General features: G+C 39.8%; 2 protein-coding genes across 3 annotated transcripts; one reads left to right on the forward strand and one right to left on the reverse strand.

Moving 5' to 3' along the window:
* Positions 1-1,857: 1,857 nt before the first annotated feature.
* Positions 1,858-16,091, forward strand: Efa6 (Exchange factor for Arf 6). The gene is made up of 13 exons (XM_066725504.1): positions 1,858-3,502; positions 8,466-8,532; positions 8,984-9,037; positions 9,715-10,117; positions 10,591-12,010; positions 12,092-12,330; positions 12,415-12,608; positions 12,688-12,880; positions 12,967-13,136; positions 13,218-13,434; positions 13,506-13,650; positions 13,729-13,872; positions 13,953-16,091. The coding sequence occupies exons 1-13, from the start codon at positions 3,368-3,370 to the stop codon at positions 14,193-14,195; spliced, it is 3,624 nt and encodes a 1,207-aa protein (XP_066581601.1). The 5' UTR covers positions 1,858-3,367; the 3' UTR covers positions 14,196-16,091.
* Positions 5,856-8,731, reverse strand: LOC136772488 (probable tubulin polyglutamylase TTLL9). 2 transcript variants are annotated; one of them, XM_066725505.1, is made up of 7 exons: positions 8,589-8,731; positions 8,337-8,537; positions 7,923-8,163; positions 7,443-7,794; positions 6,879-7,353; positions 6,529-6,810; positions 5,856-6,464 (listed from the first exon to the last, which is right to left on the reverse strand). In XM_066725505.1, the coding sequence occupies exons 4-7, from the start codon at positions 7,632-7,634 to the stop codon at positions 6,049-6,051; spliced, it is 1,365 nt and encodes a 454-aa protein (XP_066581602.1). In that variant the 5' UTR covers positions 7,635-7,794; positions 7,923-8,163; positions 8,337-8,537; positions 8,589-8,731; the 3' UTR covers positions 5,856-6,048. The 2 variants fall into 2 exon arrangements, with proteins under 2 accessions (XP_066581602.1, XP_066581603.1); XM_066725506.1 differs by having other exon boundaries at positions 8,332-8,537.
* Positions 16,092-16,094: the final 3 nt, after the last annotated feature.

Consider the following 16,094-nt stretch of genomic DNA (forward strand, 5'->3'; position numbering starts at 1 on the left):
TAAACTACCAAAATTTTAGTTATAAAAATAGTTGGTACGAATTTCAAAGAAGCGCTAAGAAGATGCTGTTGATGCTCATGACGAGAGGAGCTAAACCTACTGAATTTATTGTTGCAAATATGTTTTCTTTAAATATCAGTCTCTTCAGTAAGGTAGTAACAAATAACCGTTATTTAAAGAATGACTTCTAAATTTCTTTTCTTTTCTCTCTCTCTCTTAACATAATAGTTTCTTTTTCTCTCTTTTTTATAAGGTAATTCGTACCTGTGTATCATATTGCACAGTAATGCTATCTATGCAAAATAATTAAATTTACGAGCGGGTTAAAAGAAACAACTCTTTAGCACTGAAAATAATGTACAAGAGACATTAAATATTTCAGCGATAATAAATAAATTAAAAATTTGACGGAGTTAGCATTTTTTATTGATTAGTCCTAATTAACTAATACCATTCAATTATTTCCAAATTTGATAGTAAAATTTATATATTTTTTTTTGTAGAGATCAAAAATGTTGAGAGTTGGAGGATGCAGATATAGCTTTGGTTTGGAATGACAATATATATATATATATATATGAATTAATAAACAGAAATAAGTAGCTTTGAAGAGAAGAAATACAAACTTCACTTTGTTGCATGCAAGTGCATGTACTGCTGCTAGTATGTAATTTAATCATACACAAGTTATTATATACAAATATCAGATGACTAATTAATATTTCTTATTCAAGTATATAATAGTTTTACTTTAAAGGAGATTGACACTTTATGTTACTTGTGTTACAGATTGCTTTTATTAATCTTAATGTACAAAAAGTCAGTCAACTTCTACATGTACTAAGGGTTTAATCATGGCCTTGAAATTCAAAGATCTAAGAAGATACAATTATACAAAAATATTGGTTATGCAGTGGAGCTTCATTATTCTTGCCTCTCTATCATCTTAATGTACAATTATATCTTAAGATAATAGAGGGGTAAAAATAACTAAGCTTCATTGTATAATCAATATTTTTGTATAATTGTGTCTTCTTGGATCTTTGAATTCAAGGTCCCAATTTAACCCTAAGTACATGTAGAAGTTGACTGATTTTTTGTACATTAAGATTAACAAAAGCAACCTTTAACATAAGTAACATAAAGTATCAATCTCCTTTCAAGTAAAACAATTATTTATTTTAATAAGAAATATCAATTACTCATCAGATATTTGTATATAATAACTTATGTATGATTAAATTATGTACTAGCAGCAGTATATGCACTTGCACTCGACAAAGCAACTTTAGTACACTGTTTCTTCAAAGCTATAATTATTTCTGTTTATTAATATATCATATCACTGCAAAGCAAAGCTATATCTGCATCCTACAATTCTCAACCTTTTCCCTCTACACAAAAAACAAATAAAACTTTTACTATCAAATATGTAAATATTTACTTATATTAGTTTTTGCGCAATATTATTAATTTTGTTGCACACATAATTATTTATAAGACAGTAAATCTTGTAACATCATGCAGGAAGAGCTCAAATATATGGTGAGCGTAAGGCTTCATTTATAATAAATGAGTACAAAAATAGAGCTTTACTATATATTTTATCCTTTTAATTTCATATTTCCTTTTATAGAATTTTCAGATTCCAAAGCTTTGGTAAAATTATCTTTTCTTTCTATTTTTTATATTAAGTTTGATCAAAGCACAGTCTGTAATATATATAAAACAAAGAATCAACCTTCATTATATTAAATAAGTTATACTTCAATTACAATTTACACTACTTATCTGACTTTCAATTTCATGCATCTCATAACCTTATCCTGTCAAACTGTCAGCATGTCTATACTCCATTTAAGCTAATTTTTCAACCTCAATCGTAAAATACCAACGTTACCGACGTATCGTTACAACAACTTTCTGCCTTCCAGTATATATTTTACCTGAAATTAACTTTTTTCTAAGAAAATAACTTTCTGCGAAAATAACGTCCTGCAATTTGAACCGAATTCCGTACATAATCTTCTTCTGTCAAACTGTCAGTATTTCTATATTTTCTATACCCTATTTAAGCTATTTTCAATCTCCCTTAAAATATCGATGTTACCGACGTATCTCTACGACAAATTTCTGCTGCCATTCAATATATCTAACCTGAAGTTAGCGTTCTTTTGCGAAAATAACGTTCTGCTGCTGCTACAATATCTGAATACCGACCGACCGGTGATGGTGAATCCAGTGAAATGTGCAAGGGGCGATAGAGTGCAGTTGCGACCAGGTGGTCGTTCTCTATTATTGTTGTGAACCAGGAATATACGCAGGTGGCGCCATTGCAAGGGGAAGAAGTGGAGGAGGGGACGAGCAAGTTGCCGCCTGCCGGTCGTCGCCGTCGTCGCTGTCGCGTCGGTCACGACTTTCGTTGTCAGGCCCAGGGTGGTTAGGAGAGGACGGGTGGAGTGGAGATATTTGGTGTATATTTACGTTTTGTGCAGGAAGGAGGAAGTTGTCACTGTCGACTTAACGCCACCGTGGTTCGCGCAAGCAACCACAAAGTGTGCGCGTTCTCGAAGTGGTTTGTATACATTTATCAAGGGCGCAGGAGTCAGGAGTGGCCACTACCAGTTGTTGCCACCAGTGCCACTGTCTCTCCTCTCCTTTCCTCGTTTCCTTCCTTCCTTCCTTTCTCCCTCTATTCATTCCAGGACCGTGCCAAAGATTCTTCTCTCCTCTTCCAAATCTCTGATCTGTTCCCGTGTGCCTCATTGCTGTTTCTGCACACGAATAATTTTTTCGATTTTCGTGTCTCCAACCGCATAGTCAGTAACAGCGCTTGGGAATCGAGAAACCAGCAAGCGAGGGACAAAGGCGCCGGAGCTCTCGACAGAACTATTACTCAGAGTGCTCTCGACCAAGCATCTCTTTCTCTTTCACCGTGAAAAGCCACAACACGACACAGGCATTTGTGCTTCGCGCGAGTGTTTGTATATGTGTATGCGTTTGGTGCTAGTGTGTCTGTTGTTTCGGGGCATGCGGCTCTGAAGACTGAAGGAATCCTGGAATTGGCCAGAGAGATCTAGACGGGAAAGGGCCGAACGAAACGAGAGGTATACAGATAGTGAGGGAGAGGAGGAAGGTGGGGAGAGAGAGGGAAACGGTGCGAAAAATACGAAGGGGAGTCTGCTTGTTTGATAAGTCGACGTGCGGCAGGCGGCTTGGTGTGTGCTGGCTGGATAAGTGATGCGAGTGCTTCAAGACATGCCGCCGAGTTAAGAGAGAAGATAGCGAGGGAATTTTGTGCAGTGCGCGCGGCTTCTCGTGGAATAGGTGCGAGCGAACGATGTGAGGTGATCGATGTGCCTGAAAAATGGCTGAGGAATTGTTGGTTACTTTGAATCGCGGTGACTCGTCCGGTTTCGGTTTCTCGCTACTCGGCGCTGAAGGACTTCCGCACGTCATCTACGACATTGTCGAGAACTCTCCGGCTGCTAAGAGTGGCAAGGTAATCATTTTTTCCCCTAAGTAATACTGATAGACCACACTGCTGCAACTTATTACAGAGAGAGAGAAAGTCCATCGGGACCAGGCGAAACTAGTTTAAGCTACTCTTGCTAACAGAAACTTTAGGATAGCCGAGTATCTCTCGAAATAACGCCCGCTCTATATCGACCCGTGTTATTATCGCGCGAGCACCCTCTGCCGTTTCGTTTTACTTTATTCCAACCCTTATCCATTTTGCCACATTCCTCCAGAGTAAGTCGTTTCTTGTTTTACTGGTATCTGCACTGATGCCAATTGGTCGTTCCAGTGATACCCAGTCTATCCAACATTAAACATTTTACAGAGAGCTAATTAATTCTTACTGTGCACTTGGCCAGTGTTATTGCTCTTATTATGAAATGCATAACCACGTTACGTGAACCGAGACTCGTATTATATATGCTGTTGTATTCATTCTGCGCGCCGTGCGTGTGTACAGTGTTGTATACAAATTGTAAATAAGTTTTTCGAAAATTCGGCGGTCCATAAATGAAGGAATTATAATCTTGTTTATTTTTCTCTGTACTTTGTTCATCAACCATCATCCACCGATAACATTCTTGTAGTCATGTACGAATTGGTTAACAATTTCGTTCATTCTGACCTGATTCTTCCGAAAGACCCGTAATGAGACTTACCCTGAAGCGTTGACGACGTCACAGCTGCTTGAAAATTCAGCTGGTTTATTACGTAACGTCGTTGCGTGATTTTACAGTCCATAAGCTCGAAGTAAGTAATTTACAAGTCTTTCAGCTTGAAACATGCAAGCACGGCGATTCAGCTCGTCCAATAGCACGTATACTTTAATTTTTGGATGCAGTTGGTCGATCGATTTTGAGTGAATGATCGAAAATAGATCTTACGCCTTAGCACCTCTACCTTAAACCCTTCACACAGCTCAAAGTCTAATTAAAATTTATGTAGGATTATTCCTACCCCCCTCAGTCTTTGCGAGAATTCTACTTCCTGTTGTCTTATTTTGCTACGATAAACAATCTTTTATCAGCTCTGCAACGTCTGCAATAAATCTTCGATTAATTTGCTTAGCAAATACTTCAGGGTGAATCGCGGAGGAAGAATAAGTTTTGGAAAAGAGAGGTATGAAAAGAATTGATACTCGCAATGAAATATCCAAACAATGATATTGTCTTGAAAGTTTAAGTGGATCGTGTCGGGAAATGGGCGCGGCTCACACATTGCTGTCTAATGCACTTGGTAGTGCCTTCTCCGTCCTTATCCTGGTCCTCATCCTCTTTCCGTGCAAGGGCGTGAGCGAATTAATGGCTATTGCATTTCCTGCTACCGATAACCGACCCGGGAAGAAAGTTTCAGCAGGCTAAAGGCAGCCAAGGCAAACAGGCGAAGCAGGAACAGGCTCTCGACGAAAATTCAAATCCACCGAGAACTTTCCTTCCTATCCAACTTACCCGTTTTCCTTTTGAGATTCTATCGATCCCAATTTCCCCAATATAAGTAATATATTGCATTTGCGAATCCTATCGCTCCAGGGATCAACGTTTATGAGAAAATGTCGAAAACAGAACTATTTCTCTTGCTTTCCTCTTATTCGCATACTTTATTTATATACGAATCTTATGGATTCTATTTGAAAAAGTGCCGTGCACACCAAAGTCTTAAGTATCAAGACGCTGAAAGAAGATGAAGAGCACTTTTGCCACTTGGCAGGCGATGAGACGATTCTATGGTCCTCTTGGCTTTATCGTACCTCAACGACTCATACATGCAATCTACTCTCCTCTCCCTTTTCAGATTAGAATCGATCGCTTCATTCACGCCTACCGACGCTTGAACTTGATTGAAGTAACGGAAAATTTCTTGTGGTTCGTTAATTAAACCGTTCGACCACAAAGGAGAGAATGAAGTATTTTAGGTAAAGTAAGGTACCCCGATCGTTTCGTTTTTTCTGCGTAAATGTTCGCTGCCATTGAAAAATGGGTTAAGGACGTTAAAGAAGGTGATGAGGAGGGAAGGGGTGGGGGAGGGAGTAGAACCTCCCAGCAGCAACGTCAATAGGTTTACTACTACATATAGGGGGAAGGAATACTCAAGCTTTCAACCTTGTTTCAATCACAGTTTATAATCCAACTTACCTTAAAGCGCTATATGCTTATACATATGCTCACTATTGACAGAGATTAATTGATTTTCTGACATTTTTAGGTACGAGGCGCTTTATCCGTCAATCTTTGGACTACCCTTAAATGTTCTGGAAATCCAGCAGACTCGACACTGCACTTCTCTGTTTACCTGTACTTGTACAGAGTACAGAGTACAAACTCTAGGGAAGCCTATGAATATGTATGCACACTTGTGCACGCTTCATCCAGCTTCTCTTGTGGCGCTCTTCTATTCTGGCTAATCTATGCTCGTTGGTTGAGTGCATGTGTGGAGGTGGAGTCAACAACCGTACCGAAAATTCCTCGGAAACTTTACGAAAGTATGAAAAGCACGATAACTCGCTCAAGAGAATTCGACGGAAGCTTTTTATTATTTTCGAAACTGTTTCTCCAGTACCTGATGCAAGAGGCGCAGGTGATTGGTACGATTGTTGCCAGCCCCGAGGAAAATGTTTAACTTTTTCGTCGGCGAACCTTGCTCCGTACTGGTGGAATCTGTATAAAAAACAGGTCCATCCTCCCATAGGAGATCAAAACCGCCCACTCTGCTCTCTCGACCAGATAATCGGGCCTCCAAGTCAAGGATATTGAGAACATCGTCGAGTAGATCGAACTTGAGACGATAATCCTCGCTGTCAGTTCCGGTCAAAGCTGGTGAGGCATTCACCTCTAGCAACCAGGGTTTCAAACACTCGTCCAGCAGTACGTCATAGCCGTATAGCTCGAATGAGTTCTTCTCTTGTATTATTACCGGCTGCACTGCCAGCAAACTCGCCATTATCACCCCTGTAAAGAACGTTTCCTCTTGGTCTTAATAAGTAAATAAACGAAATATTATAACAAATCATACCAGCTATTCTTTGAAAAAGATCCTCCATAGCGGCCTCGCCGTGCTTTTTCGTTAAATATTCACGAACTTTACTCAAAGCCCACTTGAAGTCCTGTTTCTCGGCATTCTTCTCCCTGGCCCTCAATTGGATTGCCATGTTGGTCAAGTGTACCTTACAATTGCCAATATTGCTCAAATCGAACAATTCGGCGGATAAACGAGCGAATCCTTCTCTGGCTAGCCAGACCTTCAACGGATAGAAGGACGTTACCAGCACGTAAATTCGCAAATCGAATTTTTTTCCTAAAATGACATTTCAAACGTGAGAGTTTTTCGATGATTAAAATGTTACTTTGAGATCTGAAGCAAACCAGCTAGAAGGTACGGATTGTCCACGTATTTCTGTACTATAAAAGTCTCGGGTGGTGCTTCTTTATCCCCGGACTCTTTGGCTTTGTTGGATTCCTTTGATTTCCAATCGGCAAGATCTTTTAATTTCCTAAAGAGAAATATCCCATTTCCTTGCGATCTATTGGCAGGCTTGACGATCCACGTAGCACCTTGTTGCTTGTGATATTCCTCTACCAGCATTCTGTACTCGCTCGGTAACTCAAATGTGATTGGCATAGAGTCGCAGAGCTGGGCCTCCAACAATTTTCCAGATTTGCTTAAAAGCTTCTTGTATCTCTTGAGGTTTCGACACAGGAAGTTCTTCCTCGTTAGTTCGTAATGATTGCGGAAGTGGGGTATTTTTTGGCTGGGATCCAATTTTCGATCGAGCGCCGCTCGGACATCACTGGTCTCGCACCACCAGAGCCTCCAGCTGCTGTCGTCCGGATCGACGACCTCGTTTCGGATGATTATTTAAGTCTAAGAAACTTACCAAGTTCTACGATATTTGACAATTTCTTTATCCCTACAACGTGTCTTCTTACCTGTTTCCATCCTCGTGCCAACATAACCTTAAGCTGCGTCGATGGAAAGTCACACCGAAACTTGACGACCTTGTCGTCGTCGCAGTCGAGTTTCTTGTTGCTCTCGTTACAAATTTTCCTGCTCCTTTCAGAGTCAACGACTCTTCGATCTTTCAATGCTCCAGTTACATTGCGAGCTTTCGAGCAACGCATCTTCCCTGGTTCCCTCTTCTTTCCTACTGTGCAAGCTGAAGCTGGTCACTTTACATCGATACAATGTAAGGTTAGAGTGACGATAATCGATCGACAAGTGGCAATCCCTCTTTGTTCGACGATTATTAGAGCTTGTCTGATGGGTTTCTTACAACTCACTCTAGAAAAAGAAAAAAAAATGGATAAAGAAAGAGAACGGTGCGTGATTATTGCGACGGTCAATGTCAGGGACAACGCAGCGCGTGGCAGCGTTTGTTGGAGGGTTCATAAATAACATTGGCCACTTGCCTAAACGTGAATTCCTATGGACAGGCGAAGGCCCAGTGATCAGTTGCACTTGGACAGTTGGACCTCGTAAACTCGTTTATGTTTAGCTACGATTTCGAAGATCTCGAGGATGCCCCATTGTGCCAGTTGCTTTTCCTGTTGCCGCCATTGCCTGGATTGCCTCTCGTTCGTTAATCATCCCCAGGACAGATTCACTTACGTTCGGTATACACCTTTAACCGAGGTGAAGGACACGCTGCGCCTATAACCAATAATCGTTCGCGTTCCTTCTATTTATTCTTCTTTCTCTATTTTCTCTCACGTTCTTTTCTTTCCTTTATTCTTATTCATTCAGGATGCACGCCTTCTTTTGGAACGTGAGCGAAATACAAGCAAGAGAGTCCGAGTAAAACGCCACGTTAGTGTATACCTTACCCGCCAGAAATTGCTTTAGCGTCCGATCCGAATGTAGACGGAGCTATTTTTCCTTTTCCCCGGGTTGCCGATAGATGCTTCGTCGTCAGAGCTCACATTCGATTAACAAAAGCAATGTTTACTGTGCAGGTCGAGGCTGGCGATGTCATTCTCAGAGTGAACGAGGTTGATGTCAACCGATTCAGCACCAAAGAAGGTAAGCTTGAATAATTCGCTTCTTAGAAAGCAGCTCGCTGTGTTTATTAAACTTACCGAGTAATCGCCTTTTCAATACTGCACGCTTCAATTTTACGCTTAGAAATTTCGAAGAAAGCTTATATACGATTGTTTTCAACTTGACCATTCGATTCCTCGAACGGACTCTGTTGACATCGGTGCAGCCATTACGCTCTCCGCTCTCGTTCTCCTCTAAGAAGGACCTTGCAACTGACGACGATTGGGCCTTTGCCACATTTACCCGTTGCAAAATCGTCGAGTCTCACGAGTTGCATAATTCTCTCTCTCTCTCTCTCTCTCTCTCTCTCTCTCTCTCTCTCTCTCTCTCTCTCTCTCCTATTTTAGCAGAATTGCAAAATCGAACTTTGAAAAGTGAGCTGCCGATGGATAGCGGATCAGTCCTTTCTTTTTCTGCTTTGTTTCTGTTGCAGTGTTGAAATGTTTGCGTCTCTCCTCGGATCCGGTCACCTTGAAGCTGCGAAGGGGTAAGTGCGAAAACATTCTTAACCCTCGTCGCTCCGGTAGAAGCTCGTGTAGAATTATTAGTGGGTGTCAGCTACGTAGAGGCATTTACTCGCGGTAACTCCTATCTGTGTACTTAATGTAATCTCGTACTTTGCAAAACTGAAACTAACGATTTTCGTCGGTAAAGCTCGAGCATTATAAATAATAGAGTTTGATGCGCTCGAAATCGGATTAAACTATAACAATGGGTGGAAGAGCGACTATGATGCAGGTACGCGAAACTTGTTAAACTTGAACCTGTCAGAGTACAGCGATATTACAGCCGAATGCATCAACGCGTTAATAGTGCCCTCTGTTGGTTTTTTAAAGAAAACACCATAACGCGAATCTATCGCACGGAGCAATTAAGCAACGGATGGGTAGGTTAGAAGGGAACAATCGAGATAAAAGCGAAAGTACGTACGATCTCACGGGGAAATAATTAGCGAGACCACTAATCGAGTATAAGCAACCAACTGACAAACGATTTTCTATAAGAATGAATTATCGATCGTTCGACGTATTCTCTCTCACTCTGCACTTTGGCTTGCTTCTCAAAATTTTTATAAAACTCTAAACGTTAACACATCCACATCTTCTGAGATTCTTAAACTGGATCGAATCTTTCGTACTTCTAACGTATTTTCTTGCTCCACAGATCCTGGCATAAAGGCGCACGTTCGACGATTATTAACGGACCCATCGTCGGCATTCGAGGATGGCGAGTCAATAAAACCAAGCGCAACGAAATCAGTGAAATCAGTAGCGCCGGCGGTAACAACGACTCTGACCACCCAGAATACCTTGCCGCAAGAAATCGCTTCGAATTCCGCAGGCAACAAATGCCGCGACGATAAGAAAGTCGTCCTAGCGAAGGAGCAAGCGACGGTAAAGACTTTGGAAAATACGAGAAGCAATGGATCCTGTAGCGATGCTTCCGCATCCTCGGATCTGGAGGCTCTTTTACCACAGGTCGACAGTTTTAAAGAGGAGGAACGGGCGCAGTGGGAACCTCTGCAGCCCGTCGAAAAGTTCAATCGACAAAAGAATACAACGCCTAGGTACACTTGTTTCTTTCACACTGACTTCTCTTGCGTGTTATTTCTTCAGAAAAGTAAACAACCTCTAAATAGCAATCGAGTCCTTAAGGAATACGTGTATGCGTGTGTGCAACGTCATTCTAAAAAGGTTGAATCAATTCAAACTGCAAGATTTTTCTTTTCTTTTTTAATACGTGACAAAAGTAATAAATGTTCGACTTAAGTACGCGCCTTTTAGAAAGCTTATCAAGCATTCGGGGTTGGAGGGTGGGGATGACATTTTCTCATTTGTTTGATATAAAAAATAGATAATTTCATAATAAATGTTGATAGATTGTTTTAAAGAGAAAATAATAAAACGCAGAAATATATTTGTCTCTTTCTGAAGGGTTATCACTACTGATTGAGAACAAACTTGTAATATAGATGTGGGATTTTTAAGTCTTGTTGTGAGTGACATGAGCGAACCATGATTAAAATGAATCTGTTTGTAGATTCGAAGCCTACATGATGACGGGGGATTTGATGCTGAATTTGTCGAGGACGCAACAGAGCAGTTACCTATTACCGAAATATCAGAAAAAAGTGGACTCGCTTAGGTACAACAATCATCATTCCCACTACCACCACCACCACCATCACCACCACCACCACAATCATCACAATCACCATCATCACAATTCTGTACCCACGAGTCCCAGCGAGATGCTGGGTGTTCACCGTGCGCACAAATGCAGCGGTTCTAATTCAGCGAACACTTCGCCAGTTGGGTTAAGCAAGCGCGAGGCTGGTGCCGTCGGCGGTAACATTGGCGTTGGCGGCATCGCTGGCGGCGTTGGAGGCGGTGGCGGTGGCGGTGGCGATGGCGGAAGCGGCGTGCTTTCGGGTTCTCAGTGTCCAGGTGCTCAGCCCGTTGAGATCGGCAAGTCAAACGCGGCGGGGAGCTTCGGCTATTCGAGCGGCTTCGTGCGTACATCTCGTTCCGAAGACCACTTGCAATTCCGAAAGGACCCGTCGATGAGCGCGGTGGATATAGATATTGACGACGACGTCACCTCGAGCCTGAACACTTTGTTGGACACGAGAGCTGACAGTATTGGCGGCGGCGGCGGCGGCGGTGGCGGTGGCGGTGGCGGTGCCGTGGGCAGCAGCTGTGACAACAGTGGACAGGGTCTTTCCAGCGAACGGATCGTATGGACGTACAACGCTCCCGTCAGCTCGCCTTCCGTCTCGGACCGTACATCCTGTTGTCAAAACGGCAGCTCCGAACAATCCTCCTCGAGTAGCTCCTCGACCGAAGGCACCAGTCCTCAGCGTTCCTTATCACCAGCCTCTCCTACTTCTGTCTCTTCCTCCGTTATGTCCTCCAATTCTGGCTCCCGCAGGTTCCCCCCGCCGCCGCAGCATACAAACACGACGACCTTCGCCACCACTGGTACCCCGTCCTCCGGAGTATCCACGGCCATGCCAGCCACGCTATCCTCTCAAGACGGCACCGCCGGACCTCACCATCCTGCCAACGGCGATCTCAGCCAGTCCGAGGCGATCAGCAACATGTCTAGTCCTGACTACAATGACGAGGAGACCATGGACATCCTTAGCGCACGAGATATCATGATGGTTAGTGACCCCAGTGACAGTGACTCTACGATACTCGCCAGCGAGCCACCTCAGAGACGACGTAACACTCATAATGCTCCCTCAACCACCGCCTCTAATTCTAATTACCCTAATACCCAGGAGTCCTCTGAACATAGGATAGTCATACAGGTCAAAGGACCGGACAAGTATTCTTCTAACAGTCGGAGCAATGGTAGCCCTAGACAAAATAGACGACGTAGCAATCCTACAGAGAATTTACAAAGAACCCCTACCTCGACAACCAACGCCACTCAGGACTATCTTGGATATCAGGTATGCCTTAGCAATTTTATCAGTAATGTTAGTTTTAGTCGTTCTCTCTAATTTCCTAAATTTATAATATTACTTTCTTAGGAGTTGAAAGAACATGAGGAAGATAGAGAGATGCAGAATTTCGTTTTTTGCGACGAACAAAAATACAACAGTGCTTCACCCCTACAATCTGCGGACGAAGAGAGCGATGTTGAGAGCTTGCACAGTTTTCATTACAGTCCTAAAGCTGTTGATCTGCCATCGGCCGTCAGATTAGCAAAGAGATTATATTCATTGGATGGTTTCAAAAAGTCCGACGTATCTAGACACCTTAGCAAAAAGTAGGCAGTATATATAAAATTTTGCTTATTTCGTTTTAAGCAGTTTTGTTCTTATAATCCTCATCATTATTATTTTCATTGCAGCAATGATTTTAGTAGAGCAGTAGCTGAAGAATACTTGAGATATTTCAATTTCGAAGGAGACACGCTGGACGTGGCTGTTAGGAAGTTTCTCGCTCAGTTCTCTTTGACTGGAGAGACACAGGAAAGGGAGAGAGTTCTTGTGCACTTCTCAAAACGTTATTTGGATTGCAATCCTGGCTCTTTTAATTCTCAGGGTAACTATGAAGTAACAAACATTATCCACTCTTTTTTATTTAGGAGAAAATAATTATTTGTTGATACTTTTATCCAAAGATGCTGTCCATACTCTAACTTGCGCTATTATGCTGCTCAATACCGACTTACACGGTAAAAATATTGGTAGGAAAATGTCGTGTTCGGAATTTATAGAAAATTTATCGGAATTGAATGATGGTGATAATTTTCCTAGAGAGGTGCTCAAAGAACTTTATAATGATATAAAGTCAGTTCCTCTAGCATGGGCATTGTAAGTTTTAAACACTCCTTTTGATGGACACTTTATAGTAAATATGTAAAAAAATTAGTGAATCAACTATATTTATTTTTGAACAGGGACGATGAAGGAGATGAAACAGCGGCGCAAGTTAATCAGCAGGGAGATGGGCCAACCATATCGGTTTCTGGAAATCCCTTCCTCGATGTGCCAAATATTACGGGTGCTATTGAATTCAAAAAAGGATACGTTATGCGAAAGTGCTGTTATGACTCGAACGGCAAAAAAAGTTAGTAATTTGAATAATTAATAATGGAATTCTTTATGAAATACGAATCAAATTCATTGACTATCCTGTTCATTTTTTTAGCGCCGTTTGGAAAACGTGGATGGAAAATGTATTACTGTACCCTGCGAGAACTTGTACTATACTTGCATAAAGACGAACATGGGTTCCGTAATGATAGTTTGCACAATGCCATACGTATTCACCATGCGTTAGCTACGAAAGCTTCAGATTACACTAAAAAGCAGCACGTTTTTAGATTGCAAACTGCTGATCAAGCGGAATACCTCTTCCAGACAAGGTAATAATATTGCCGAGATCTAGTAATCATCAATGGGATGTACATATTAAGATTTTCTGTTATGCTTACAGTGATTCCAAAGAATTGCAATCTTGGATCGACACGATTAATTTTGTATGTGCCACCTTTTCTTGTCAACCACTGGCTGGTGCTGTTGGCTCCCAACAAAAATTTCAACGGCCGTTGCTTCCTTGTAGTCATACTAAATTATCTCCTGTAGGTATTACAGCCACCTAATATTTTTTATTCTTTTTGTTAAGTGATATTCGAAAATAAAACTTCCCTTTTTTTAAGCGGGAACAGCTGCGGGACCATGAGGAAAGAGGCTGGAAACTAGAACAAGAGCTAGATGAACATAGGAAACATCCTCCGGAGAGGGGAGCGAAAGCTCTCGCTGTACAAAATTACAAAGAAAAAGATGCCTATTTAGTTCACGAGGTATGTTTTAATGTCTCCAAATTATTTTTCAGTTTCAGCCATGATTTGTTGGATGGTAAAATGATTTTGTCTTTTTTCAGTTAAAGAGATATAAAACGTACGCCTATTTATTAAGATCGAGACTAGCATTTGCCGAAGCAGAACCTTCACTCGCAGAAAGTAGTATTGGTGAGGTTGACGAGGGAAGTGGAGCTCTGTTAAATGCCGAAGCGGCTTTGGTGCCCCCACCAGTTCCTGATAGACCAGCCATAAATAGGTACAGTTACAGGGCAGCCATTTACACCCGTAATCTTCTAAATGGCCAAGATATGGACCTTGGTTGACGTGGGCTTCAACGTGTCATTTCAGCATGTGTGATCTAATCTGACTTTTAATAATAAGAAATATTCTCTAAAGACTTCATAAAACAATAATGTACACGATACATTTGTTCAGTGCTGTGCACCTATCTGTACTACGCTCCCATATTAACTTTTAATATATATATACACACACATACACATTTATATATATCTTATGAACATTAATTCGCTACATTTAACATTCGTGTAAAAATACTTTCTACTTTCTAGCGTTTGTAAAAACAATAGAAGACAAAAACTTTCTGTACCATTTTATGAAAAATTAACTTCTTTTTTTCTGTTAATTCGAAATATGCTTATGAGGAAGTTTGGTATTTGCATTTATTTTCATTTTGTCAACTATTTACAAATAATTGAATCCTAAAGGAGAGCAGCGTAGTACAATATATTCAAATATTAAGACTTAACAAGGCCGGGAAAAATATTCGTGCCTTGAACAAAATGAGACCAGTTGTGTAAAGAACAGAGGTATTGAAAAATTTATGACAAAGGAAACTATTTCCTTTGCATTTACTCGAGTCAATTTATAGTTAGTGCCATGTTTTTTATTGATTAAATTATGTTTAAGCTAATATCTATATATATTATATACATTAACAATTCTGTTTATAAATTTCTATAATTTGTCTTTTCTATATATTTTTCTATGCCAAGCTATCTATCTGTTAATATTAATGCTTCTTGTCTATTTTTTTTAATATTTCCTATAATTTTATTTTCCTAATAACCAATCACACTTTTCGTCAATGCCTAATTATTCATCACAACTAACGGAAACGTTCAGCCAATATTATTCTAAAAATGATTGTTAATAGAGAGATATTATTGTATTAATTACTGAAAGCTAAAATCTATTTTTCTCTTTGATCATTATTGCTTCAAATTATATTTTTATCTAAAGAAAATATTGCCTTTATATATTTAAAACGTTTTCGGTATGCGTATCTCATTTGAAATGCAGTCGAAGTATGGACTGTATAAGAGATAGATTATTGAGAGAACTTTTAATAGTGATATTCAGATTTTGTTAATTGTATTTAAAAATTTTTGTCAAATTAAATTTAAAAAGATATATATACAAAGAGTATCTTGTTATACATAAAGGAGTTTCTCTTTTAGAAAGAATCAAACACGTTTTACACCTAAATATGTAAATGATTCAATTTTTCTTGACCGAACAATACAAAACCAATAATTTTATCCATATAAAACATTCCTGAATATCAGATAATGTAAAAAAAATGTTTTGAATGTTGAAGAGATTTGGTTGAAATTGATAAATATAGTATTATCCTAAATTGTTGATAGATTATAAGTAAGAATAGTGGATCGAGTGAAACTCAAGACTGGATAAGATAGGATAATTTTATTTATTAAAAATTTTGAAAAACAAAAACCAATTGTATGTACTACATTCAGAAACTTTTCGATCTAGTTGATTTTCATAAGGGTATTCTTTTTAAATCATCTTTTTCGAAGTGATTTTTGTGTACCGCGAGATTGCCCTGATTTTTCTTATAAATAATAACTATTTTTTTCGTTACATTTCGTACTTTGATTGTAGTTAGATCATAAAACCCCTTATTTAGCATTTATACAATTATAATTATAGTAATCCTGTATATAAAATTGTATCATATGTGGATAATTTATTGATTCTATTGCGTACAATAAATTAAATACCAATAGGAAGAAATAAACAGCAAATAGTTCAAACAATAATTCATATGTTCAATCCTTCAAATCTTTTCTAAGCTGTCTTAAAGTTCTCAGCTTCGAAAAATAGTACTAATTAATCGTAGGATAAAAAAGAGAATAAATATGTTAGGTGTAGTATAAATAGTAGTCTTAAAATGAAAA

This window comes from Prorops nasuta, unplaced genomic scaffold (genome assembly GCF_024137725.1).
Source record: "Prorops nasuta isolate Cenicafe-Biocafe unplaced genomic scaffold, Cenicafe_Pnas_1.2 PNAS00004, whole genome shotgun sequence".
Taxonomy (NCBI): domain Eukaryota; kingdom Metazoa; phylum Arthropoda; class Insecta; order Hymenoptera; family Bethylidae; genus Prorops; species Prorops nasuta.